At 53.6% G+C, this 8,957-nt stretch overlaps 1 protein-coding gene across 1 annotated transcript in view; it reads right to left on the reverse strand.

Annotated features, from left to right (window-relative positions):
• CLPB (ClpB homolog, mitochondrial AAA ATPase chaperonin) overlaps nt 1-8,957 on the reverse strand; it is a gene marked incomplete at its 5' end in the record, with an annotated part of 101,424 nt that overhangs the window by 9,805 nt on the left and 82,662 nt on the right. Inside the window, 3 exons of the mRNA XM_009288587.2 lie at nt 2,946-2,990; nt 5,945-6,000; nt 8,545-8,622. Of these exons, the coding sequence (XP_009286862.2) occupies nt 2,946-2,990; nt 5,945-6,000; nt 8,545-8,622 (179 nt within the window). The remainder of the gene's footprint in view (nt 1-2,945; nt 2,991-5,944; nt 6,001-8,544; nt 8,623-8,957) is intronic.

Below are 8,957 nucleotides of genomic sequence, written 5' to 3' on the forward strand. Positions count from 1 at the left end.
GGTGGTGAGACACTGGCCCAGGTTGCCCAGAGAGGTGGTGGATGCCCCATCCCTGGAAACATTCCAGGTCAGGCTGGACGGGGCTCTGAGCAACCTGGTCTAGTTGGAGATGTCCCTGCCCACGGCAGGGGGGTCGGACAAGATAACCTTTAGAGGTCCCTTCCACCCCAAACCCTTCTGTGATTCTATGGTTCTCCCATTCAAGTGGCTCCTTTTTGCCGAGCGATACGATCCGGCTGCCCGGGGAGAGCTGCGATCCCCCTTCCCCGAGCATCGCCGCCCAGCACCGCCGCTGCCGCCCCTGCCCGCTCCCACGGACGCGGGCTGCGGAGGTGAGGGGGGTCCCGCTGACTCGGGAACAGGAGGGCAGAAATTAGCCGATGGCAGCTAATTCAGTGCATTTGTTTCACAGCGCCTGGGGCTATGTGAGGCTCCCCAGGCTCCTTCAAAGGACGCTGTCTCCTGGGCTGACCTCCCGATCCTTGTTTGCTTGAAAAATTTATATTGCTCTCGCTGCAGTTCTCTACTTTATTCCTTCCCTTTGCTCTGCCTCTTGTCTTTGTCAGGGCACAGTATTTTATATCTTACATTTATACTGCTACTCCTAACTCCTCTTTCTTTGTACTGAATCATCAACATGGCTTTATTTTTATCTATTTTTTATTCCTATGCTGTAGGACCCCATCATAACCCATCTATCAGGCCAGCTGCAAGCACGTCTTTATTTTCTCTTCCCACACCCCTTCACTTCACTGCTTTGGATAAAATAACACATTTTCTGGACCTTTTCTAGCCCTGGCCATTCGAGGGCCCTGCAGCTGCCGACGATGATGCTGCGGCTGCCACTGCCTCGTGCCAGGTCAAAACTCGCACCAGCCCTTGTCACAGTCCTTGTCACAGCCTGGCACGCCGAGCGCGAGGGTCTGCCTGGTGTGTAGGGGGCAGAGGCTGGCTGCAGCCCTCAGCAGCAAGAAATGCAAAAAAATGGTACTCCCATCTCGGACCGGTCCTTCTGAGATCCTCCCTGGCACCTTCCTCCTCCTCCCTGGCACCTTCCTCCTCCTCTGCTTCAAGACACCATCTTCCCAGGTCCCAGCCAGCGGGCCCTCCTCCTCCTCCTCCCCCGTCTCCGTAAAACAACGCAGCAGCTCCAATGCTTACAGGGATGATCCTCAGATCCCTCACGGGACATTTCTCATCCCATGCTTTCTGGATTTGGGTGCACCTCACCAATGGCATCAACAAAAAATACAAGGCCCCTACACAGCCATCAAAAGAAAAATATTATGAACCTCTCTCAGCTAGGACCTTGCTGCTTTCTGGGGAGACAGAGCCCTCCAAAGGGATTTAGGGCCCCCCCCCCCCCCCCCCAGCGGAGGTAGTGTGGTGAGATGTCACCTCTCCCGTGGCACCAGAATTGGGAGGAGGTGTGATGGGAGGGGTGGACTCAGCACCACAGTCCTGCCTTCTGCTGGATTCTCCCCCTTTCCCCCATGGGAGGCACGCCGAGGCGGCGATCCCGCGCCGGACTCGGCAACGTGTCGGAGGTCCCCAGAGGGACCTGGACGAGCTCGAGAAGTGGGCCCGTGTGAACCTCATGAGGTTGAACAAGGCCAAGTGCAAGGTCCTGCACATGGGTTGGGACAAGCCCCGGTATCAATCCAGGCTGGGGGATGAAGGGATGGAGAGCAGCCCTGCCGAGAAGGACTTGGGGGGTACTGGTGGGTGAAGAGCTGGACATGAGCCGGCAATGTGCGCTCGCAGCCCAGAAGGCCAGTCGTATCCTGGGCAGCATCCAAAGCAGCGTGGCCAGCAGGTCGAGGGAGGGGATTCTGCCCCTCTGCTCTGCTCTGGTGAGACCCCCCCTGGAGCACTGTGTCCAGCTCTGGGGTCCTCAGCACAAGACAGACATGGACCTGTTGGAGCGGGTCCAGAGGAGGGTCACAAAAATGATCAGGGGGATGGAACAGCTCTGCTATGGAGAAAGGCTGAGAGAGTTGGGGTTGTTCAGCCTGGAGAGAAGAAGGCTTTGGGGAGACCTTACTGCAGCCTTTCAATACTTAAAGGGGGCTTATAAGAAAGATGGGGACAGACTTTTTAGCAGGGCCTGTTGTGACAGGACAAGGGGGAATGGCTTTAAACTAAAGGGGGGTCGATTCAGACTAGATAGAAGGAAGAAATGTTTTACGCTGAGGGTGGTGAGACACTGGCCCAGGTTGCCCAGAGAGGTGGTGGATGCCCCATCCCTGGACACATTCCAGGTCAGGTTGGACGGGGCTCTGAGCAACCTGATCTACTTGAAGATGTCCCTGCCCACGGCAGGGGGGTTGGACGAGATGACCTTTAGAGGTCCCTTCCAACCCAAACCCTTCTGTGATTCTATGACAGGTAAGGAAGGGAACGGGGCTTTGGGCTGAGCCGCGCCTGCCTGGGCGTGGGTGCAGACACGGTGGGTGACGTACAGCACGTGGCTCGTGCCCAGGCTGCAGATTTTCACACACAATATGGTCTCTTCTCAGTCGCTCTCCCCCCGAGGGTCGACACCGTGTACAGAAGCCACAGCATCAGATACAAATTATTGGAGCTTTTCTTGCTCCTCGGTCTCTGTTCCTAATTTTTTTGAGTTAAACTCGCTTTTCTGGCTGGTATTTCCCATATTGCGATTTACTGCACAGCCCGGAGCAGCTGCTGTTGCTTCTGTGTCTTTGACAGACCAAACTGCCCGTTTTCCGGAGAACACGGAAGTAATTTGGGAAGGTCCTGGATGCCACTGCCAGGGTGAGACAGGAGATGCTTGTCGCGTTCAGCGGCAGCGGGGAGATGCTCAGCACCGCCCAGGACGGGGATTAAATGCAGGGGAATGAGGGCATTGACAGGAATTGTTTAAATTACCCATTAACGGCGAAGCCGCGCCCCTTGGAAGCAGCGATAGCCCATTTACTGACCTCGTGCCTCTCCTGGAACTCTGACATGTCCAGTCTGATGAAACCCTGCAAGAGAAAGAAATACTTAACGTGGTATTTGATTGATGTGCCCGCATCAATCACCGCATTTTGAGGGCTCCTCCAGAACCAGGCCGGTGGCTGGCTGGCTGAACAGACGGTTTTGTGGTTCCCGAGGACCGCCGGCACTGGAGTGGCCAGATCCACCACACAACGCCGAGGGTTATTCTGAGGAAGAGGAAGATGATCGCAGTTTCTCAAAGAGAGCCAGGAACGGTTCCCACCCCCGGCCGAGATTCACTTCAGAGTGAATCTTCACTCGCTCGTCGCTAGAGCCGGAGCGATACAAATGGGACTGGAACAGCAACTCGCAATTTGCTAAATAAAATGGATGTTATTGTGGTTCAGCTTTTTAGAAATAAATCACAAGAAGAACGCAACGCCTCTCCGTAAAAATAAAATAAAAATCAAAATCATAAAGCCGAGGTAAACTAGGTTCGTGGGTGATCTCCTTAAATAGATAATGCTGTTAGAGAATTTACAGCTACTACCCAAGCTTCCTTTTTTGCATTTGAAAAGCTGATGATTCACTGCAGACACTGAATTTCCTGGGCTTGCAGCTATAATCTAGCTCCTAGAGGTACGAGAATAGGACAGGGTAGGGTAGGGTAGAATAGGATAGGATAGGATAGGATATTTCAGGTTGAAAGGACCTACAACGATCATCTAGACCAACTGCCTAAGAAGGCGGCAGGCTTGAACTTGCCCAGCATCAGCGCGGGCACGGTCAGCCGGACACGACGGCTCTGCGTCGGCATCCACCCTCCCTGCTCCGCTGTGCACGACTCTGCCCAGGCAGGATCAGGCAGCGGCTGTTTGCAAACGTGCTGAGTCAACACAAATATTATCCTCCAACAACAGCCGGAGAACCATGTGAAAATAGTTATTTACTGGGAAGAGCGAAGGGAGGTAGGAGGATATGCAGACTGGGAACAAGAACATAGAAACATTAAGGTTGGAAAAGACCTCTAAGGTCATCGAGTCCAACCGTCAAGAAGAGGTATTGTGCAGGACACACGTGTCTGTGTATGCACCTCACCCGGACACGCGTACACGGCACACGCGCGGATGCAGTCACGCAGGGATCGCAGAACCACGGAACGGTTGGGGTTGGAAGGGACCTTCAAAGGTCACCTGCCGCGGGCAGGGACATCTTCAACCGCAGCAGGTTGCTCAGAGCCCCGTCCAACCTGACCCCGAATATTCAGCTTCAGAGCTGACGGGTGGGATGTTCAGCAGCGCACAGGGAGCCCAGAGCTCTTCTGGTCCCGGGGGATGCCGAGGGGCACCAAACCCCTCGGTGCTGCCATGAGCTCCCAAGGGACGGAGGAAAGCAGGAGGATCTGCCTGGTTTGCCACTCTCCTGTGAAATGCCGGTATTTGGGGGGGGGGGCGGTAAGAGTTCAGGCCAGTTTAGGACAGATTTCAACTCAAAACAGCCACATTGCCCTGCAAAATATTAAAATAGCAAGAAACCGCCCAGGGCAGAGCGAGGCGTACAAAACCGGGGCCCGATCCCGGCAGCGTGCACGCCAAGGAGCGTCCCACCAGTGTCCTGGCAAAGAGCTGGCACAAGCAAAGCGGAGCCGGGCTCTGTAGGACCTGCTTTGCTTCGGTCTGACCCTGCTCCCAATCCTCCCGCCTCCGTGTTCATACCACGCAGGCCGGACAGGGAGGTCAGCATTTGTCATTACCTTGCAGCCTCTCTAGCAGTATGAAAACGGGGCGGTTACGGGTTTTCCTTCCTTAATCCGTCAGTTCCTGGGAATCGCTGCACCCCCATAACAGCCCGTGGGGTTTATGACCCCCCTCACACCGCTCGTTACAGCACTGACGGCCAAGCTGATTCATTACCAATCAAACTCCGATTTGTGCACGGTATTGAATTAACACAACATTCAGCGTTTGACCGATTTCTCCATTTGATGTTTGGCCGGGCGCTGACCAGTTCCAGGTGTGGGAGTCGGGGATGAAGGTGCTCGAGACCCGGGAGCCGGGATTTATTGCTTCTGGAAGGCAATTACAGAAGGATGAGGAAAAGAAACCAGAGCAGCCATTTTTATAGCATCGTTTTACTTTTGATCTCCTTTCTACACGTGTCATTTTACCTCGTGCCCATTCTCTGCTGGAGGATGTGGGGGAGAGGAATTAATCTAGCGTCGGCGCAGGGGGCAGCTCTGCTTGTGCTTCCTCCTTTTCCCCCGGCTCCAACCTCCGCGCCTTCCCCAGCCCTCCGTGGGAGAGAGCCGGGCACGTCCCAAAGGCAGGCAGGGGCTTCAACGTGAATGGGGGAGCCCGGCTTTAAACACTCGGTGGTTTAGAACCTCAGACATCCCTGAACTATGCCCCTACTAAGCCGCTACCGCCTAGAAATAATTCTAACCCATCTTCACTAAAAACTGCGAAGCGGATAACCGCTAAACCACACGAACGGCTCCTGCTGCCTGCATCCCAAGCATTTCAGCGCTAAGAACCCCAGCACACAATCAGTGCCGCCACCTCCGCAGCGGTACGATGCAGCTGGGGACGTGTAAAACGGATTTCCAGTATTTTATCCTTCTAACAGTTTACACCGCCATTAGTAACAGAGGCAAAAGAATACGTTGACAACACGGGGTGCCAAAACGACAGCAACCTCGAACGGGGAACGCGAGATGTTGTGAAATCCATTTAGGTTTTTGCAGTTCAAACCCACCGCTAACGCAGACAGGGACCGTCATCGGTTCGTCGTAACGCAGCAGAAGCCCCTTTCTCGGTGCGCGCAGACCGACCTCGCATTTCTCTTCTGCGGATGAATTCAGCGTGCTGCAATGCAGCCGGCCTGACGGGCGAGCTGGGCTCCCAGCCCGGCAAAGCCAGGCGACGAACCCCACCAAGAAACCAAACCCATCCCCTTACGAAAAGCACCCGGACGGCAAAAAGCGAAGGGAAGAGGCCTTTACCTTTTTGACGTCCTTATGGAGGTACTTGGCTGTCTGCTTGGCCAGCTCGGTTTTACCTGTTCCAAAGACAGGGAGAAAAGACTCGTGTTAAACCGGGTTCGTCCACCGTCTGTCCGTCCGTCAGCTGCGCTATCGCCGGGGCTGGCACCCCCTGTAACCGATACGCGTTATTTTTTTTTTTTCCCTGCAAATGCACTCGTGGGAAGAGGGTATCACTGTCGGGTCCCCGGGATAACACCCCGCCGAGGGCCCTGGGCCGGAGGGGTTGGGCAGGAGAGCGGTTATCACCGTGCCGGCTGCTTCATTTTTAATAGTTGATTCGTACACGACGGGCAGAGAGATCTTTATTTTTTTCCACAAAACGGTGTGGTCGTATCAGATTTTTGCTGCATTTACTCCCAATACTCTCAGCTTCGTGCGCAACGTCTTTTACTCTCTAGACGAAGAGTTTCAGGGAAACGGGATCTTTCTTTGATTTACGTAAGGCGACTGTCATAAAAGTCTAGGATTAGGAGCAATCAGCAATGGAGCAAACCCACGCCGGCACGGACGAACACACACCCCAGCTCACAAAAGGCCGGATCCTGTCCTCCCAACCCACCCATGCAGGGAAAGGCTTCGTTAAACCGGCGGGCTCCACCCCGGGTGGGAAACGTCCCCGGCTCCGCCAGCAAACCCCCTCTTCCCCGCCGCCACCCACTGGCACGTAATCGCTGGGTTCATCAGGTGTGTCAGGTGGAGAACGTGGCTGCTTTCGGCTCCCCGGGGGGGGGTTATCAGCGAAGGCGAGGTGCGGCCTTTCACGGGGAGGATGCTCTGTGGGTTGACACCAGCACCTCGCGCGCCGGCTGAAGCCCCCGCGCCGTCCACGCCGCGCGTACACCCGCTTTATATTTAACCGCACACCGAAAAATAAACGCTCCGGGGCCGTTAGGGCAGGCAGCAGGCACGCAGACGCGCCGCAAACAACTATGGCTACATGAAAAGATCGTCTCTTAAATACCAAACCAACTGAAAAAAAAAAAAGGACAGTCTCACTGGCGTACCACACATCTGCCCCAGCCCGACACAGCTGTATTTCGGTGGCGATAGCGTCGGTGGGTCAGGCCTGCAGGGTCGTTTAATTAGATCACCGCAAAAGGGCTGCAGAAACGGGAATTCATCACTGTGGTCGGGAGCCCGCTCTGGCAGGTGAGATCTCTGCCAAAATTTAGCATCTTATTTCAGTTCAAGCTCTGCTGACGTCGCGTGTTGCCACGCTGTAGACCCCAACGCGTAAGCACAGAGCTACATCTGTGTACTTACACACGCTGTATATACACACATATACGCGAACGGATCTTTAAAGTGCTTAACTGCTGCGGGAGCCCGCTGAAACGTGAAGACACGTCAGGTATTTTAGTTTGCGCATATTTGGGCTTTCAGACTGCTGTTACACCAAGGCCTGTATAAAATACCCGTTTGATACAATAAAATTCTCAGCTGCTTTGCTTTCTTATTTCAATATTCATTTTTATGGCAGTGAAAGAAGGAAAAAAACCCCAAACCCCACGGAAATACCTGGGAGCTGACGAGCTGACAGTTTACATTACCGAGCCTTCAGGCCTGCTAGAAGCAGTGCAATGAAGCCTCAGAAACATTCCTCTCTGTTTTTACACAGCTTTATAGCAACTCATTTAGAGTTAGTACTTGGCCTGCCGCGGCTCTGAGGCAGGAGCCTGGTCAGGCAGCGAGGGTTGCGTGTGTCCCGTTGCATTAACCCCTCCAGCACCGGCACCTTCCCAAGGACCACGGGAGGATGCAGGAGAAGCACCGAGGTTCTTTCAAATGTCACAGTTCGGTTACTTTAAACCGGCTTTTTTTTTTTTTTTCTTTTTTTTTTTTTTTCTTTTTTTTTTTTTTTCTTTTTTTTTTTTTTTCTTTTTTTTTTTTTTTCTTTTTTTTTTTTTTTCTTTTTTTTTTTTTTTCTTTTTTTTTTTTTTTCTTTTTTTTTTTTTTTCTTTTTTTTTTTTTTTCCTTTTCCTTTTTTTCCCCCCTGACTTTTCCCCCCTGACTAAAAGTCATTTTGTCCATTTCATGAACTGATCAGCTGTCACGTTGCATTTTATTGTGCTTGAGGACAAATATTATCGGTGTCAATAAAATCCCGTCATTGCAAAGCAATCCTGGCCCACAGGAGCAAGAGGAGCAGAGATTCGGTCTGCAAGCAGCAGATTTCTACTATTACCCCACCCACGGAGGCATCCCTACTGGAAAGCCCAGGGCTGTTAAAATAACACTTTCATGGTGAAAACTGCCCCTTCTTGAGAGGCGGGGGGCAGACGGTCCCCCGGGATAATTGGGTGTGAGGCTGCCTGCGCCCCGGCACGGGACGTGGCCCTGCGTGCTGGAGTCTGGCGGCGGTTGCCCCGCGGGGACCACGGACTGGGCGACCGGTTGGAAGGAGGACGGCACTTTTTAACTGGCATTTTACGCGGAGCCTGCGAAAAGCGCTGCGGGCACGTGGTGAGCCCGAGGAGCGGCCCTTGCCGCAGCCCCCCTCGCCCAGCCCGGCCTCTCCGCGGGGCTCTCTGTCCCTCTCATCACGACCCAAACATTACCTATTCCAGATGATCCCAAGAAAAGAAAGACCAGCGGGTGCTCCTCGTCATACCAGCCATTTTCCTTCCTCCGAATAGCTGCATTTAAAGACAACGAAAACAAAAAGGGGGGGGGGGGGTGGGGGGGGGGAGGCATATAAATCAATGACACAAAAGCAAGTATAATTATCACTAAGTATACACTATGTTTTACTGCTCTCTACCCACTCAAAGTCCTCACTACCATTAGTGCTATCTAATTTGATTAGCCAGCCAAGGCCCCAGAGACACCTAATCAGGTTAGCATGGATTTGGAAAGCTGCCCAGAGCAGATTTCGGATAAAGTTTTCCAGGATGTGCACTCAGCGTTGCCAGGGAGACGGCCGGGAGTTGGGGGGGGGGGGGGGGGGGGGGGGGGAGGGGGGGGGGGGGTG

The sequence above is a fragment of the Aptenodytes forsteri genome, unplaced genomic scaffold (assembly GCF_000699145.1).
Source record: "Aptenodytes forsteri isolate BGI_AS27 unplaced genomic scaffold, ASM69914v1 Scaffold701, whole genome shotgun sequence".
Taxonomy (NCBI): Eukaryota; Metazoa; Chordata; class Aves; order Sphenisciformes; family Spheniscidae; genus Aptenodytes; species Aptenodytes forsteri.